Source organism: Dioscorea cayenensis, chromosome 19 (assembly GCF_009730915.1).
Source record: "Dioscorea cayenensis subsp. rotundata cultivar TDr96_F1 chromosome 19, TDr96_F1_v2_PseudoChromosome.rev07_lg8_w22 25.fasta, whole genome shotgun sequence".
Classification (NCBI taxonomy): domain Eukaryota; kingdom Viridiplantae; phylum Streptophyta; class Magnoliopsida; order Dioscoreales; family Dioscoreaceae; genus Dioscorea; species Dioscorea cayenensis.
Genome location: NC_052489.1, coordinates 13447830 through 13466826, shown reverse-complemented (window position 1 = coordinate 13466826; position 18997 = coordinate 13447830). Strand labels below are relative to the sequence as shown.

Below are 18997 nucleotides of genomic sequence, written 5' to 3'. Positions count from 1 at the left end.
TGGGTTCACCTCAACTTCCACCCCGTTAGGTAACTCACTGTCAAGCCAATAAGTGGAATGTGGATCCCCAACATTGGTCACTCTACGTTTTATAGTGACCTTATTAGTATGGGAAGTAAAGGAAACTATAATAGATGGATAGTTTAGGTTATGTTCAGCGATACTTCTAGAGGTTGAACACTCATCTCGGTTGCCATTACCACCTGTGATCTTGTTAACCTTAGAGGTATTATAGCCTAAGCCACATAAGTAGCTCAAGTATTCATTTGGCTTAATGTCATAAACTAACCCTGGATCTATTGCTTTCACATTATTAACATGTCAAGTACACCCATGGTGAAGCAGCTAGCATAGAGGTCTTTCTCGTCAACGATTGGACTTCCAGTATTATTTGTGATGTCAGCGGTTGTCATGCTTGCAGACTTGATTACAAAGCCTGTCCAATTAGGATGCATACTCTTCAGCAATTCTGTAACCCCATTAAGATGAGGACATGCGGAGGATGTCCCTGATTCTATTTTGAATGCAGCTGGCTAGGAATTGTTAGGTCCTTGTAACCTTTCATATGGAAATGCACCTAGAACGCTGACTCCCAAACTTGTAATATCTGGCTTCATGATTCCTGGAGTTTCTTTACATGGTCCTCTTGAGGAAAAAGAAGCAATCTTTGGGGCTCAAATACCAGCTGTGATTGTGCCATCAAAAGTGATGCTTGCAACTGGATTTTTGGTAGATTGAATGTAAGCCTTAATCTTGAGTCCGGATTCATGGTCTATGTTGCTTGTAGGAAGTAACATTCCTTGGGGATGTGTGGAATGAATTGGTTGCATTATTCATGATAATAACATTGACACCACTGGCATTTTTCACATGATAACTATAATCAAACCGAAAGAGTCCACCATCTTCACACATCACAATCTTTCCACTCACATAACTCCAAAATTATCATATGTACAAAGATTGGCATTCAAGTCACCAGTGCTACCAGGATAAACCAGTGGTACCATGATAAGCTCTTTCTCCTTTTGTGTCAATGACTTGCCTTTGAATTCCGCACCATCCCCAAGCTTCACAATAGCACCAATTCTCTGATCTATGTTGCTTGCGGCAACAATGAGAACCCAAGGTGGTGGGGCAATGATCATCCTCAACGATGGCCCAAAATTCCCTGTTGACTTGCTAACTAGTATTCCTTTCTGTGCAGCCCGAAATGCACCAATAGATATGGGATCATTATATAAAGAATCTTCACTAGAGCCTATTGAGATTAAGATAATATCAACTCCATCTTTGATGGCTGCATTAATGCCATTCAAAATGTTACCATCGTCACAACCATCCATGTTGCAAACTTTGTACATAGCAATATGAGCAAGGGGTGCTATGCCAATGGCAAATCCACTCGCACTCCCCTGTCCATCCTCGTAAAGATCCTTAACCAAGCGTCCTGCAACAACACTGGATGTGTAGTTGCCATGTCCATATTGATCTGATGGTGTCTCACGTGTTGGATCAGTAACAAAGGACCTTGCATCTATGACTTTTTTATTACACCCTTTAGGTTGATGAAACTCACATGCACCTTTCCATCTCACCGGTGGAGGTGGCATCTCTTGATCATCCTCAAATGAAGGGTGATCAGGCATCACCCCTGTGTCTATCATGCCAATGATCACGCCTTTGCCTTTGTTGGTAATATTCCAAACTCCGTTTTTGTCATTCAAGTACAAGCCTAGGAAATTTGGGGTGCGAGTAAGCTCTGGTGCATACACTGACTTAGGGTTTGAGTTTGGGTTTGTATGCCCATAACAATTAAAAAGGAATAGTGGGAGGAAGGAAAGAAGAGCGAATGGCTCCTGGTGCTTGGAGTAAATCTATATTCTAGTGATGTTGATGACTAAAGAGAGAATGAAATAAGAGTTTGTAATAGCATAAAGATTTTATAAGGCATAAATTTAGAAGTACAACATCAGTCTGAGTTGTTTTATTGTTAGAAATATACATCGAACTTAGAGAATTAGCTACGTAAGGTCTGTTGGCACATTACCACACAAACCTTAAAGAAAGGAATTAGAGGTTGGTGTTGTTTGTTTGTTTGTTTCAACTATATTATGCTAACTAGGATAGCAAAACTAATAACCATCTTAAAATAGAAATTACTAATGGATGATTCCCATTTTTATACCTTTCAATTGTTATCACCAAAATTTGATTGAAAATATTGTTGTTTGTTAGAAGTTCAATGGCATTTCATGTTGGGGTTAATATGCATGTCTCATGCATGGGTGACAGTATTATTGCTATGGATGAACTATATATATAACCATATAATAGTTGCTTGAATCATAATAAATAGAAAAGGGGGAAGAACATGTTATTATTTGCAGGTCTATATGCCCATGCATGTGTTCGCTGATAACTATGTTTTAATAACTTTATTTATTCGTGAGAATTAAAATGTGTAAACTATTAAGAAACAGAGAAAGAACAATTTTAATTGATTTTTGTTTGAATTAATTGAATAAAAACCAAAGCTTGATTCCTAAAACATATGCACGCATACGCACACACACACACACACTTACACACACACGCACACACACACACACATATATATATATATATATAATATGAGAACGCATATTACTCTTGAAATAAATATTTTATATGAAAAATATTTATATATAATTTTTATTTGAACAAAAATTTTAATTGTGTGAATATGAAATAGCACCTTGTAATTGTTTAGTGGATGCTATGGTAATCCAAACTCAAATTTACCCTTAAACACTTCAAATTTACCCTTCTGAAAAGGTTTTTTTTTTTTTTGATAAATAGGTGACAAGCACCAATATTTAATAGAAGTTAGGGACATATACATGTGCAGAATTAATATCTCAACACACATGTATTTTTTACTTGTATGGCCTATGAGTTCAATCTCCTCCCACAAATGAGAATATCTACATAAGAGACCTACTAGGTCAAGAATTCTCAAAAAGTATTGTGTAAATCAACATATGAAACATTGGTAAACATAAAAATAAATAAATCTCTTTGAAGACAGTTGCTATTATTATTTTGTAAAACACCAAATCAATGTCTTCATATTGCGCTACTAAATAAGAAGCAATAAATCTAGCACAATAACTGCTTGTTTGGATTGCCTTTTGGAAACCCCATAAATTCTTTTTTATACAGTAAGCATTTTTTGGGTTCCAAAAAACATGTTTGTATTGGCTTTCCAGCAAAATTAGAAGCTAAAAAAAACTGAAGTACTTTGTTGAAGCTAATCATGTGATGTTTCTAGGAAAAGCACTTTTCAAAAGTTGTTTTGAGATTATGAAATTACTAAATTAACCTTGTGAAATAAAGAATTTCCCCCAATCTTTTCACAACCCTATTATTATTATTATTATTATTAGTTTAGTATATTAGTATTAGTATTATTATAATAACTCAATGAAGGCCCACTTTAATAATTTGATATTGAAAAATTCCTTTCAAGAATACATATCCAAACAATTTCACTTATATAAAAGTATTTCTGCATTAACTCATCCAAACATAAAATACATAAAAGCACTTACTAAGAAGCGTTTTTTTAAAAAAATCCTTCTACCAACCGAAAAAGTACTTTTTATTAAATTAATCCAAACAAACCCTAAGATGACAATGAGCTGGCAGGTGATATAGAAGGTGTGGCATTTTGGTATATTTCCCCTTGTTTGTTACTTTGTTATCTTGGTCGTTTTAGTTGTTTTCTCATTGTCTTTGGTTTGGGGCATCTTGCCGAGGGTTTGTGACAATGCCCCTTGCGTGTAACCCGCAAGTGCACGGGTTTGTCGAAGTAATAAATCCCAGGTGAGTGGGTATTGTATCACAGGGAATAGGGAATAAAAATACCAAGATTGCTATCTTACTAAGCGAAGACAAAATAATGATTTTGTTGATAAAATGTAATGAAAGCAAGAATAAATGAAACAAGAAAGAGAGAAGCACAAATAGATGAGAGGTAAGGCAATCGATAGAAGTGGGGTACTTGGATATTGTTCCACCTTGGATAATTGCTTCAAGTGCAAAATCAACTATTATATCTCCTAATTGACGCTTAATGAGTCATGGAAATCCTTAAACACACGGTCACAAACCTAAGGTCAACCATGATTAACACTATATTATGTCCTGGCGGAGAAATCGATCAATCTCAACACCTCACACTGTGTAGAGTTCCAAGACACTCTAGGGATTCCAAGTGATAAACCTTATTCTAATGTATAGATCTAACCCTTTGGTCCAGGCGAAAGGCCCCTAGTTGTAATTAAGCCCTAGGTGCTAAAGTCACTTCAATGCTTCACTCCGTTGCTTGTACAACTAAGCCCCAACGGAGGTTATCCCTTAGCCCATTCACTCTACTATAACCGCGAAAAACTCTTGGAACGTGAAGGTAGGATAAATCACATTGGAGGGGAAAGGGGACGCTCCGCTACCTCTCGACTCACCCTCTCGACCCTCTCTAATCTTGCAATGTCTAAGCCTCATGGTGTGTCACTCAATCACAAAGGTTACCAATGTAGACTCTCAACCCTAGTGTCACTCTAAGGGACAAATCATGTAACAAGCATTCAAGATTGAAACTCAATTAAAGACATCAATTAAGGAAAACATAATAGAAGATTAATGAAAAAAATACATCCCAGAGTTCACAAATCCAATTACCCACTAGGGGTTTATCTCTCCATGGATCTAGTTACAATCAACATTGAAATCAAATGTAAAAACAAGTAATCCATAGAAAAACCCCCTCAGTATTTGTGTCGATGGACTTGTAGAGTGGCCTCGTCTTCTCCAAAGGTCCCCTAATCCGGTATAGGGCACACCTCGCCGGATTGGTGGTGACGAAGGCTCCCCCAATAACCTTCTTCCAACCAGAGCGCGGTGTCAAATCCATAGAACCACTCAAAAGACTTGCCAAAAGCCCCTCAAAACCCTAGCCGACGGCCTCTGAAAAGATAGGGAAAAGTTGGAGAGAAGGCTGAAATAATTTTTTCAAAATCGGGCTGAATCGCAGCTTAAATAGGGCTAGAATCAGGTATCCACATGCCCCTGTGGATTCTCCACACGAGCCTGTGGAATTTCCACACGGGCGTGGGGAATTTCCACACGCCCGTGTAATTCTCTGTAAACTTGATTTTCGGCCGGCTGTGAACAGTAACTGCTGCATTGTATTGCTATGGTGATTTGCTAAAGTACTCCGCCAAAACACTCCCAATTCCACACTTCTCATCGAGGCAACATAAACGGACACACGTTTATGCCGTAGATCGTGTCGCTTCTTCAATAAACGGGTTCATTGCTGAAGATCTTGCTATCATTGCACAAGTTGGGATACGCAAATGTGACTGCTTTCGTACCCCTCCAACTCATTGTAATGGCTTGAATACATGGAGGTTGGCACACATTCATGTATCTTAGAGCCCCACTTGTGTCCTCGTGTTTGTTCCTTCCAAGATTCGACCAAATAGTGCGTTCATGATCTACTTTTGGCTTTTTTTCTTAATACTTAGCTTCACAACCCTACATGCACAAAAGAACACAAATACACATGTATTAGCGCTTAAACCTGATAAAAGTAATGCTCATTGTAAGGAAAGAATACTTCACATTCTTAACACACAAGCACTTATTAGTTTGATGATGTATTTAGCATTAAAAGAGTGGTTTTCAGGGTGTGCACGGTCATGTACAGCCCGTGTCAATCCCCCCGAATTTCTCAGGAGAAACCGGGCATTAAAACTTCAGTTTTTAGCTCTGACATGCTCGTATTAGAAGCACTCAGACCGTGCCATTTCTTCGGATCGGTGCTACAATATTTTGCTACATTAAAATGCTACAGTAATTTCACTACAATAGCCGACGCCGAATCACCTGAGAAAAATAGTGGCATTGACACGGTCGTGTCTAGACCGTGTCCTGCTTGAAAGGGTGTGCGGATGTCTCTTTAAAGCCCCTTTTGAGCCGTTTCTTCACCCATCTTTTTCTTAAAACCTTCCCCTTCGCTTCTCCTCCCTTCCTATGCCATTCTTGAGTTTTATGTGGTAATTTTGGAGGTATTCTTGGCCTTGTTCTTGGATCAAAGAGTTTGATTATCTCTTGAGTCAAGGTAAGCTTCAATTATTTCTTGTTTCTTCTTAATTTTTTGAATGAGTATAACTAGGGTTTTGTTGTGAACCCAAGGAAAAGCTTAATTCTTGTTCCTTTTCTTCTTCTTTGATGCTATAGCTTGGGAGGAGTAATTATACTGATTTGTATGGCTTTGATTTAGAAAAATCCTTGAACCCTCTCCACCTTGATTTCGGATTTATTGTAGCACCGAACCAAAGTTGGTTTTTCCTGTTTTTCTTGTTGGTTTTAAGGATTGTGAGAGATCTATTCTTGCTAGATCTTCTAGTTAGAGAGTTTAGAAAACCTTAGAAACCATCATTTTCCCATTTTGAGCATTTTCCTTTATTTCAATAGATCAAGTTGTTGATGATGTTTTGTCATTTGTTTGGTTTGCTTAAGTGCTTCTATGAGGTGAAACTTCAAGTAAAGGGAAAGAGCCGGTGGAGAAGTAACACCGGAGGTTTCTAGCTCGCCAAGTTTGTGAGTGGGATTTACTAAAGTTTGGACTATGATTCATGCATGCTTGATTAATATTTAAGTTGTTTGCCTTTGAATAATAGACCGCTCATTACTAATTCTCTTTGAAAGTGTTATATGGAGTTTAGAAATCATGGTGACTACAAGAAATGCGACCAATATCTACAAAAGAAGTTCGTAGAGAAATATAATTTAATCGTAGGGAAAATTTATTTTCTACGAAACTAACTCGTAGACCAAATCGTAGAGAACGCCCTGTAGGTAAAAGTCTTTTTCTACGAATTTATGATTTCGTCGCCTAAAGTAACTTCTTTCTCAACGTTTGTTTTCGTAGAAAAAGGGATGGAATTTCGTTGTTAAAGTAGAGAAATTGTAGAGGAAAAAACATTTTGGCTACGAATAAAATTGTAGGCTATGGTTCCTTTCTTCCCCGACGATTAGTATAATCGTAGCTAATGAATGATCCTCGCCTACGATTATTGAATCGTAGGTAATGATTAATCTTTTCCAACGATTATTTAATTGTAGATAATGAATAATCATTTTCCTACGATTATTTACTCGTATGTAATGAATGATCATTTCCTACGATTATGTTATTGTAGCAAATAGGTGATCATTGTCTACGATATTCAAAATGTAGCAAATTTGGAATATACCTACAGCTTTTGCCGTAGAAAATAGTGATGTTTGTCTACAATTTTCAATGTCGTAGTGATTTTGTCATATTTTTTTAACTTTTTAGCCACGATTATTTTCGTAGTAAAAGATTTATCTTTTCTCTATTTTCTCTACAATATCAAAAATCGTAGTAACATTGGACCCAAATGTGTGCCTATAAATATTCATTTCAAAAAGTTTCAATCCATACAAATACCTACAAATACTTAATTGAAGAATTAAATGTTTCATTCAACCATTTGTTTGAAAATATTTAATTGAACAATATCAACCAAACCACTTCTCCACAAAAACATTTTGCAAAATCATTAATGCCAAGTATCAAAAGCAAAAGTATCAATGTCAAACAAGATCTCCATCACTTGTATCATCAAAGAGAATAACCCATGCCAATTTGTGAACCACTTCTTCATTAACAACACCTAACTTCCTGCAATAAAATTAGAAATTAAAAAAGGTTACCAACCGTATTAGATATTTAAGTTAGAAAATTGAAGCCTTAAGTCTCAATTCAAATGTTACTTTCAAAACAATTTTGTAATGCACAAATAAATTGATAAATATCAAATATGACAAACCTTAAAGAATGCAACAACCATATAATACTCAAGCTGAATGATCTCCTTGTTCATCTTCACTGCGCAATAAGGAAAATGAATGTCAAAAACCTTTACTTAGTTACAACACATTGTAATAAATGTAATTACATAATAATACCTTTGACTATTTTCTTCATACTCATCATATTTAGCTCAGATTATTTGCCTTAACATTTTGTCATGTTTTGACAACTGAGCTCTATTTCTTTCATTTTCACGAGCTTCAGCTTCATATCTTTCTTTCCACATATTTTTTTCTTCTTCAAGATCTTTAATGGATTTAGCTTGTCCACATCTTGAAGCATTTGGTTTTGGACCATAACCTAATCCCTTAACATAACCGGATCGATTGCCTAGAACCTCATCACAAATTTTGTCAACATCAACATCTTGATTTTCATCAATTGCCTTTTGTAACTTTTGTTGCATTGCACACTGAAATTATAATAATGAGTGCACATAAATATTTAAAAAATTTAAATGAAAATCCATATAGATAAGTTGATAAACTCACATAATTAGCATTTGCTTCCGGTGAAGTCCATCCTTTTTCCTTCTTTATAGTGTGTGCTTTTGTACAATTCAATCCTATGACACTCATGTTGCTCTCCGGTTTCATCATCTTTCCTCATCTATTTAATATATAAAAAAATGAAGTAACTATGTATAAATTCCATATTAAATAAGATTAAAGATTAAGTTCGTATCTTTACAAGCTCATGACGAACAACAACGAAGGATTTGGATCCTTGATTGTGAGGTGTCTTCATATATGATCTACTAACTTTTGCTTTTTCAGCCTTTTCCTTTAAAAAAAAAATAAGTTTAATAGATTATTGACATCAAAATAATAGAAAAAACTATTATTGGTAATCATTAATAATAAGATGCCACGTACCTTAGTTTTATCATTGTTCCAATAATCACATAAATCCTCCCAATTCTCTTGAGTAATAAACTCATTGGGTTTCTTCCTTTTTGCATCTTCATAGCTTGAAAAGTTCAAATAGTACTTCTTTAATGATTGACGATGATCTCTAATTCTATTTTTAAGTATGTCAACAATACAGTCAGCTATCCTTGGATTTGTCTCAATGCCAATAACATTCAATTTCATCTACAAAAAACAAAGAAATTTGTTAACATAAGAATATATAAACTACATATCTTAATAATATAAACCATACCCCAAGACGATCAAATGCCGGTTTAATGTGCTCCTCCCAGTCAAGCTTTTTGATTGATTGTGGACAAGGCAAATAAGTCCGAGCAATAATACCTATTTCATTTTATAGCTTTGCGGATTGCACTACATCCAATGGTCTACCTTGGTCCACGTCTATATAAATAGGAAGCCTATTCTTTGACGAATTCACCAATTTTTGCAAATTACAACCCCGTGTCTTACCTCTACAATTTTTCTTCGTCACACTAGAAGCTATGAAATAAAATGAAGATACAAAAAACAAATGAAGTCAACATCAAATAAGCAATCTCAATTATATACTAATCACACCAACTCAATGTAAATATAAAATAAAAATTACCAGAAGAACCAACTTGAAGTGAAGCATTAGATGGTGGTTGTGTAGATGAGACCGATGGATCCATAGGCAATGACACATGTTGTTGTGAATCAATAATTCTTTCCTCTCTTTGCAAACTACTCGATTGAGAAACTTTTGAAGCTTTAATACTTCGCAGACGTCCTGGAGCCATATTTCTACAACAATTATAAGAAGTGAACACATTAGTATAATTAAAAAAATAAGCTTGTGATCATCATAACATACTCATAAAAGGTATCATTACAACTAAAATGTATTCATACAACTTTAAACAACACAAAAAAAGATGCAACTTAAAATATGTATGACAATTTCAACATTAAAACTTACACAAATAAAAAGCTTTTGCCAATACGTTAACTACTCATCACAGTCATCATTAATGTCATCGTCATTATGGTCATCCTCACTACAATATTCAAGTAATGTATCATCATAATCATCTTCGTCACTAAATGCATCCACATTGTCGCCATGACCGCTTCTATCATTGAAGAGATAATTAGATACATCATTTTCATCTACAATGTCAGGATCAACATCCTCTCTGTAAAGGGATGTAAATTGATCATCAATATCTATTGCTTGTACTGCAATTCCATGAACCGCATTTTCTTGGTAAACAATATTGTCAAAGTTCTCATTTTCATCAATGTCCATCCTTTGAACTTCCATTTCTTCCACATCAAAAATGTGACGATGCTGAAATTTTTGAACAACTCACCAATCTTTGCCCAATTTCGTATCATTTAGATAGAAAACTTGTTGACCTTGGCAAGCTAGGATGAAAGGATCATTCTCGTACCAAGTTCCTCCAACATTAATGCTTGTAAAGATACCATCTTTCTTGACACCCTTTTGTTTATCACCAAGATTAAACCATTTGCATTTAAAAAGAACAACTTGTCGCCCTCGCACATAGTCCAACTCAATAATTTCTGATATGACACCATAAAAATCAATGATATCATCCTTGTGATTTCCCTCGACCATAATTCCACTATTTTGACTTCGAATACGGCTATCTCGAGCATTCGTATGGAATCTCACACCATTAACAATGCATCCTGTATACTTTTTACAACATATGTTCGGTCCACATGCTAAAGAATATAATGCCTCTGTTGCCTGTGAGTTTTCACAATTGTGTAATACAATCATCTACACAAGAAAAAGGTTATAAATAAATAAATTAATATTATTTAATATTATGTGACAACATATAGCACAACAACAAGTACTTACAAGTCTTATAAACCAGTTCGCAAAAGTATCTTTATGCCTTTGTTCAATATTCATTTCACTATCTTGTCTCAGCTCCTCTTTATGCTCTATAGCAAATGAATCGATTTCCTCGCAATTCTTGAGTATGTACCAATGAGCCATATCAATCTCCATTTTATCCAACTCTACATATTTTCCAGCTCCAAGCAATCTCAACCTTTGTGAGAAGACAGATAAGCCACCTTCTTGATTTGAATCCACGTTACGCTCATCCTTATTGAATTTTGTTTCAACCCCATGCAAATACATTGAACAAAATGTTAAGCACTCATTAGCAATATATGCCTCTGCAATTGACCCTTCTGGCCGAGCTCGATTTCGCACATATCTTTTAAGAGTAGCCAAGAATCTGAAAAAAAAATTTATGAATATGATAAAAAGTGATTCAATAACTTAATAAAGTGATTGCAAAAATTTTACCTCTCAATAGGATACATCCATCGAAACTGAACTGGGCCACAAAGCTTTGCTTCATAAGGCAAGTGAACCGCTAAATGCACCATTACGTCAAAAAATGCTGGTGGAAAAATAGTTTCCAATTTACATAAAATTAAGACAATATCTTCTTCCATTTTGTCTAGTTCATCCAAGTTTAAAGTCTTACAACATAACTGCATAAAAAAATCTCCTATTTCAGCCACTGCAGTTACAACCTCTTTACTACGCTCTGAAGCTAGCACTCGAATCCCGAGTGGAAGCAATCTTTGCATCAAAACATGACAATCATGACTCTTCAACCCTGATATTTTCCCATCATGCACATTTACGCACCGAGAAATATTAGAAGCATAGCCATCAGGAAATTTTACTGTCTTCAGGAATTCACAAAAGAGAACTTTCTCCTTCTTTGACATTGTGTAAAATGCTTTTGGTAATACATAAGAACCAGACTCTGTCTTCTTCAAATGTAAATCTTTTCTGATTTTCATGTCCTCTAAGTCCAATCTAGCTTTAAAAGTGTCTTTCGTTTTGCCTACAATACCCAACACTGTACATAAGATGTTTTCGCATATGTTTTTCTCAATATGCATCACATCAAGGTTATGTCTTAAAAGTAAATGCTTCCAATATGGTAATTCAAAGAAGATACTCTTTTTTGTCCAATTTAACTCACTTAAACTGCGTTTTCTCTTTTTGTTTCCTGGGTATTTTCCTAGTATGGTATCTTGTAGTTCTTCCAATTGATGCAAAATATCATCCCCTGATAATGCAATAGGGCATCCTTCATTATTCGGTTTACCATCAAACTTTTTACTTCTACGCCAAATGTGGTCATGTGGCAAGTGTCGACGATGCCCCATATAGCAAAGTTTACTATGCAGCCTATGTGAACAAGTTTGGTAATTACACACGGGACATGCCATATATCCTTTAGTGCTCCACTCAGATAGATTTCCATAAGCTGGAAAGTCATTTATGGTCCACAAAATGGTAGCACGCATTGTGAATTTGTTTCCAGATACAGCATCATATGTTTCCACACCAACTTCCAAAAGTTTCTTCAAATCATCTATTAAGGGTTGCATGTATACATCAATGTCTTTACTAGGTGCAGTAGGTCCTGGAATAAGCAAAGACAACAGAAAAAATGGCTCTTTCATATACTTCCATGGTGGCTACATACTATAGGTACTGCTCATGTTACCAAATGGATTAAATCCATTTGTTGCTAACCCAAGGTGGACGTTTCGACAATCTTCTGCAAACCATGGGAATTCCGTATCTAAGTGCTTCCAAGCCTTTGAATCAGCTGGATGTTGCATGACAGTATCACTATCAACGCGTTTTTCTTTATGCCATCTCATATCAGTAGCAGTCCTCTTTGACATAAACAACCTCTGCAACCTTGGTATGACAGGAAAATATCGCAACACTTTGTGAGGAATCTTCTTCCCTTTTCCATCATTAATTTTCCATCTTGTTGTGCCACAAATAGGACAATCTTCCCGATCTGCAGTATCATTCCAGTATAATATACAATCATATTTGCATGCATGAATAGATGTATACCCTAAACCCAAGTCTCGCAATAAATTTTTTGCATCATAATATGACGTAGGTAGTGTGTTGGGTTCAAGCAAAGCAACTTTCAACAATTCAAGTAACATGTCAAATGATTTGTTGCTCCATTTATTATAAACCTTTAAATGGAGCAACTTCACAATAAATGACAATTGTGAAAATTGTGAGCATTCAGGGTAAAGCCGTTGTTGAGCTTCTTTTAACAGTTTGCCAAATGCATCATCTGGCATTGTGTGGTAGACAAAAACACCGTTGTCACTTGCACTCTCCAAATGATCAATAAAATTACCAAAATCATCTAACATGTCATTGATACCACCATCTTCTTCCCTATCGTTATAAGACATGTCATTGGCATCAAGATCATTTTCATTCCCATCAACATGTCTTCCATATGTATAGTTAGACGGCTCTCCATGATGAATCCATGTCGTGTAGAATTTATCAATCCCTCTAAGTAGTAAATGTTCATACACTTGACCTTGATTTTGCTTATACACATTCAAGCAATCTATACATGGGCATTGAATATCACAATGACTACCCAATTTCTCTTCCACAAATTTCATAAAACTCTTCACCCCTTCAACATATTGAGATGACCATTTTCAAGCATGCATCCAACTCTTATCCATATTGCTATAGATTCAAAAAGTAATAAATTGTTAGAAATATATATAATTAATAAACAAAAAAAAAAATTGAGGCACTCACATGTTTTTTCAAGTATGAGATCATAAATTAAAATGCCAGTTCCTCCCAAAACAATTAAAGAAGTAATGTAATGTTTAACTTAACAAACAAGAAGAATATAAAAATATTATATAAAAATGTAGTGCTCAATGAGGGATTAAAATATTTGTTTCAACAAAGGTGAGTGTGGCTAAAGGTAGCTCACTTATTAATCAATGAGAGATTAAAATATTTGTTTCTATTTAATATATTTAAAACCAGTCCTACAAGTAAAGGAAAAGTGAGAAGAACAAAGAAAATTAATGAGCCAACAAACCTTGGAATGGACAAAGAAATGGTACATTCGATAAAGTGAAGAAAACTAACCTTGGAATGGAAAAGAGGATGTTCTGCACCAATGAAGCTTAAATGCAACCGTTGTCTTGATGATACAAAGGTAACAAATCTCAGTGAAAAATCTCTCTTACTGGTTCCTGAATTCCAAGTAAAGGTATTCTTAGCATGTATTCTTGCCTTGCCTCCTTAAAGTTAGAAATAAAGGTGATCTTAATACAAAGATAGATGTTTTCCTTTGCATATTCCATAATATGCTTTTTGAAAAGATAAACATAACATAGGTGGTATTATTTTGAATAAACAAAAAAATTGAAGATTAATGAATTAATGGCAAACTGAGAGGACAGTGCTGACTATAAATTTAAATAATCTGAATTATTTTACAAAACACTATATTACTTGTCCTGTTCTCATCTCTTTATCACACAAACATTTAATTTATTTGAACGCAATTCATAATAAGTTATATTCAACATATATATTAAAACACAACATATTTTATATCTCCATTTTGTTATATCTGCACAGAGATTGCCATAAAATAGAATTTATTTTTTTTAAATGTGTCTAATTGCATGGAGAAAAAGCAAATCAAAAAGGTTAGTAGTTGGGCTCAAATGTGACAGGTGGCAAGAATAATTAATGAAAGGTGAGGCCCATTCTTTGTTTTTGTGAGATATATATATTATATCTTTGATATCCGGAAGATAGATAGAAAGATGTGGTGTGATAGTGAGAAAGAAAAAAAGGTTCTATTTTTAAATTTTAGGGACCTAGAAAGCTAGACAAGAAAAGAGTTTACTAGGTTTGATGAGGACCCTTGTAATTTAAATAAAAAAATGGTATTGATTAATATTATAAAATAAAATTATATTTCTATTAATTTATTTTACACATGAATATATATAATGCTAAAGTTATATATTAATTAGAATATTAAATGTATCTAGACGTACGGAGAAACAACAATGGATTGATTCATTATGATCATCTTATTTTTTAAAATTAATATCACTATTTACATGTTATATATATAATAAAATTTCTAACTACCATCTACTTCTTCTCCTCCTCAACTCTTCCTAACTATTTACAGAAGCTAACACCACGTCCATGTTAAGTAGATGAATAATAAAAGTCAAAAAGGCCAACATGTGAATTTACTTTTTGAGCAGCTACTTATCTAAGAAACTACAAGTGAATTTACTTTTTGAGCTCAAAGTGAAGTACTACTTCTCAGACCTTGAAGTAAAAAAATAGTACAACAATTACATATTGATTCTAAAGCTTGTAGCAGAAAAATGACAATCATCCCATCTTGATGAACAATCAAAAGAAGAAACCATTTCTTTGTCTTCTCTCAAAGTAGACACACTGAGAAAGTCCCATGATTGTATGAAACACATAACTTCTTCTGAGAAAAAGAAAAGAATAGACAAGAACCACCACAGGAACACTACACCAACACTAAGAAACACTAAGAAAGCAAGCCGGTGAATATGAATACAATAACAGTATTCATTAACATTATTATATGATTATGGCCCACAAACATTAACATTATTATAGATAGGACCAACCACCACCACCACAGCAAGCTGATCACTCCTCATTCTACTATTATTAATACAACATATATAAAGTATTAAAGCTCAATTATGGAGAAAATTTTGAAGAGAATGAATAAAAAGAATGTGGACAATGGAGGACCACATCTACATCACAATATAGAATATAAAATATGTGACTCAAACTAAAATATAAGAGTATGAAGACAAATTTGTGACTCAAACCTTGTCAATGTTTGTGCAGTGAGCAATGTTGGCATTTAAGCAAACACTTGGCAGGCATCTCGTGAACAGGAATCCAAAAGTGAACAGCAAAACATTCTAAAACATTAACAAAATAGGATTAACATAAGCATTAACAAACCAGAAAACTAAATAATTTTAAGCATATAATGGCATCTTGTGAACGGGAATCCAAAAGTGGTGAGGCAGCCAAGGCATGAAATAATTAGGGAAAAATTAAAAAAAAAAAAACCCCAAAGAAGTACCTCAAAGGTTGACAATTTCGCAAGTAAACTTTAGACCAAAATTGAAAAAGAGAATACTATTAAAGAGATCCGGGAGCAAAAGCAACACAATGGGGATGAGAGATTGAAAACCCTAGATTTTGGAGAGCAATGAGCAAGAGGAAACCAAATATTGAAAGAGGGCCAAAATTTAAGAAAGGAAATATATTTATTTTAACTTTTTATATATAAAAATAGATTTTAAGTGAAATAAGACTTTTTTATATTATATTGAAGAGCATATTGCAACTCTTGCACATTTAATAAATAGTTTAGATATTTAATTTTGTTATTTGTTAGTTTTAATTTATTAAAAAAAAAGATGTGATGAAAAATATGAATAGTTATATTAAACTATTTTTTTAATTATAATATTAAATTATTGACTAATATAATTATATTTAATTCAATGTTGGCAGATTCTTTGAACTACAAAAACAAATGTGAAAATTTACAATGAATTAGGCAGTTAGAAATAAAAGAATAATGAGAAACAAAATTTTGAAAAGATAAAAATATATTAATGTTGTCTTTATTTATAATGTTAATAGACTATGAGGTTGTTCAATCATCTTTTCATTATAATGTTAATAATAATAATAATAATAATAATAATAATAACAACAACAACAACAACAACAACAACAATAACCAGAATAACAATAATAATAATAACAATAACAATAACGATAATAATAATAATAATAATAATAATAATAATAATAATAATAATAATAATAATAATAATAACAACAAAAACAACAACAACAACAACAACAACAATAATAATAATAATAATAATAATAACAATACTAATGTCCAACTAATTTGTCTTGGTCTCAGATGACTTCATGTATACATCCAACTCATCCCATAGGCTTTTTTGTTTTTTATGTTTATGTTTAAGCAAATTAAATTAATGTTGGATTTGATATTAATAGTTCTTATAATTTATTATTGTCATTTTAAGATTGCAATAAACTTTGATTTAATAATTATTATGTTAACTTTTCTACAATATATATCTTAATGGTGGAAGTTAAATTGTTCATTCGATTTTTCCTTAAATGTTTCTATAATTAGCTAGCCATCTTGGTTGTCAAATTGATTTAGTGTTGATTTATTTGTAGAATTAAATATGTGTATAAAAATAACTTAAAATTAATGCACATCAAATAAAAAACACCTTTTATCTACGATATATTTCATAGAAAAAAATGTTTTTCTTTACTTACAAAAACTAATCGTAGCACCTAAAAATCATTCATAGGCCATGATTTTCCTGCGAATAGGAAATGTTTGGCGCCTCATAACGTTTATTTTGCCCTACGAACTCTAAAAATTGTAGATAATGGAACTATATGAAACAAAACTATTACCTACGTTTTACAATTCGTGGTCAAAATCAGAATTTCTTTGCCCTACGATATATTTCGTAGAAAAAATGTTTTACTTTACCTACAAAAGCTAATTGTAGCTACTAAAAATCATTTGTAGACTATGATCTTCCCGCTAATGGGAAATGTTTCGCGCCTTTTAATGTTTATTTTGCCCTACGAAATATAGAAATTGTAGGAAATGGAACATACTTCGAACTACGGTTTCTTGCGTAGATAAAAATAAAACTATTACCTACAGTTTAAAATTCGTAGCCAAAATTAAGAATTCTTTGCGCTACGCTATATTTCGTAGAAAAAGATGTTTTGCTTTACCTACAAAAACTTATTGTAGCTATTAACAATCATTCGTAGGCCATGATATTCCCGCGGATGGGAAATATTTGGCTCCTCATAATGTTTATTTTGCCCTACGAACTCTAAAAATCGTAGATAATGGAACATATTTACCTACGAAATTTACTACATAGCGAAAAATAACATAGAGAATAATCAAATTTCTTGTAGTGACGTACTTGTGATTTGGCTTATTGCATGGATATTTGCAAAGTATATATATATTCTCGTGGTTTGGAAACTCTATGTTTTGAAATATATGTTTCAAATTACACATTTTTAAGAGATTTGATGCTCTTGTTATGATGACCAAAAAGGCATGTGAAAACTAAGTTGAATTTTATTGTGATGATGAAAACTTTGAAGTATATTTTCAAAAGATACTTTTGTATGATATTCCTGATGAAAATGATTTCTTGGCAAATGTTGTAACCAAGCTATTCACTCTTGGAGTGAGATTTGCAATTGTGAACAATGATAATCCCTTAAATGGGAATCATGTTATGATCTTGATGTATGCTGAGCCTACCGGCTGAATTGTTATTTATTTGTTTTGATGATGACATGGGAGCCCAACTCCAGTACTTACTGCAGTAAGAAGTGGATGGTTTCCACGGGCCAACCTGTTTAGAGGTGGCATGGAATACCGTCAAACTGGTTATGCCATCTCAGGTAGAAGCGTAGAGCCCAGAATTGGATATAGTTGGGTTGTTCGGAGTTACCACACAAACTTCCCAGTGGCCAATGCCAATATACGCGCATCTTGGTAGCTCCAGACCTAACCAAGGCCACGGTTAACGTTGTTAGCGATGAAGAGTTTTTGAGGCCATTTGGATACTATTGATTATTGTGTATTGCTGATTTATTTATTTCTAAAGTATCTTGACATTTGGAGCTCTTGAAAAGATATGAATACTAAGTTCCCTAATTGAAGATATATATATTCCTTGATGATTTCAAAGGAAATTTTATCGTTCACTTTGTTGAGAAAGCCTATATCCTTATGTTAAAATTGTTATTTAAAGTATCTTTATGCTTATTAAGATTTGAAACCATTTTGATTGTATTTTACTTTCTTTGAGCATCCTTGAGCAATAGATCCATGTTTAGCCCCTCACTAAGTAACCTAGTTACTCACCTCCCCGTCTCTTTCTTCCTCCTAGGTGATAGCACAGCGTAAGGGTGAAGGCATGAAGTGCTTGGCAAGAGTTGTATCTGTCTTAACATTTTGAGTTGTGTATGTTGTTTATTCCTTAGCATGTATTATCAGGGATTCACTATGTGTTGTTGAACACTATTACATCTTTCCTTATTTGAGATACTTTGTTATGACAGTCAGATCAAATTGGGTATGAGAATTAT

General features: G+C 33.7%; 3 protein-coding genes and 1 long non-coding RNA gene across 4 annotated transcripts; all 4 read right to left on the bottom strand.

Moving 5' to 3' along the window:
• Nucleotides 1–305: 305 nt before the first annotated feature.
• LOC120284061 (subtilisin-like protease) lies at nt 306–1649 on the bottom strand. Its single transcript, XM_039290882.1, has 2 exons — nt 959–1649; nt 306–436 (listed from the first exon to the last, which is right to left on the bottom strand). The coding sequence occupies exons 1-2, from the start codon at nt 1647–1649 to the stop codon at nt 306–308; spliced, it is 822 nt and encodes a 273-aa protein (XP_039146816.1).
• A 6599-nt stretch (nt 1650–8248) lies between these two features.
• On the bottom strand, nt 8249–9189 carry LOC120283584. The gene is made up of 5 exons (XM_039290292.1): nt 9113–9189; nt 8824–9042; nt 8639–8731; nt 8440–8557; nt 8249–8360 (listed from the first exon to the last, which is right to left on the bottom strand). Exons 2-4 carry the CDS (start codon nt 9040–9042, stop codon nt 8444–8446), a joined length of 426 nt encoding a protein of 141 aa, XP_039146226.1. The 5' UTR covers nt 9113–9189; the 3' UTR covers nt 8249–8360; nt 8440–8443.
• A 664-nt stretch (nt 9190–9853) lies between these two features.
• LOC120284059 lies at nt 9854–13146 on the bottom strand. The gene is made up of 5 exons (XM_039290881.1): nt 12402–13146; nt 11198–12338; nt 10739–11126; nt 10256–10621; nt 9854–10195 (listed from the first exon to the last, which is right to left on the bottom strand). The coding sequence occupies exons 1-5, from the start codon at nt 13144–13146 to the stop codon at nt 9854–9856; spliced, it is 2982 nt and encodes a 993-aa protein (XP_039146815.1).
• Nucleotides 13147–13858: 712 nt separating this feature from the next.
• LOC120283288 lies at nt 13859–16000 on the bottom strand. The gene is made up of 3 exons (XR_005543244.1): nt 15885–16000; nt 15622–15717; nt 13859–13965 (listed from the first exon to the last, which is right to left on the bottom strand). It is a non-coding gene; the product is annotated as an uncharacterized LOC120283288 (long non-coding RNA).
• Nucleotides 16001–18997: the final 2997 nt, after the last annotated feature.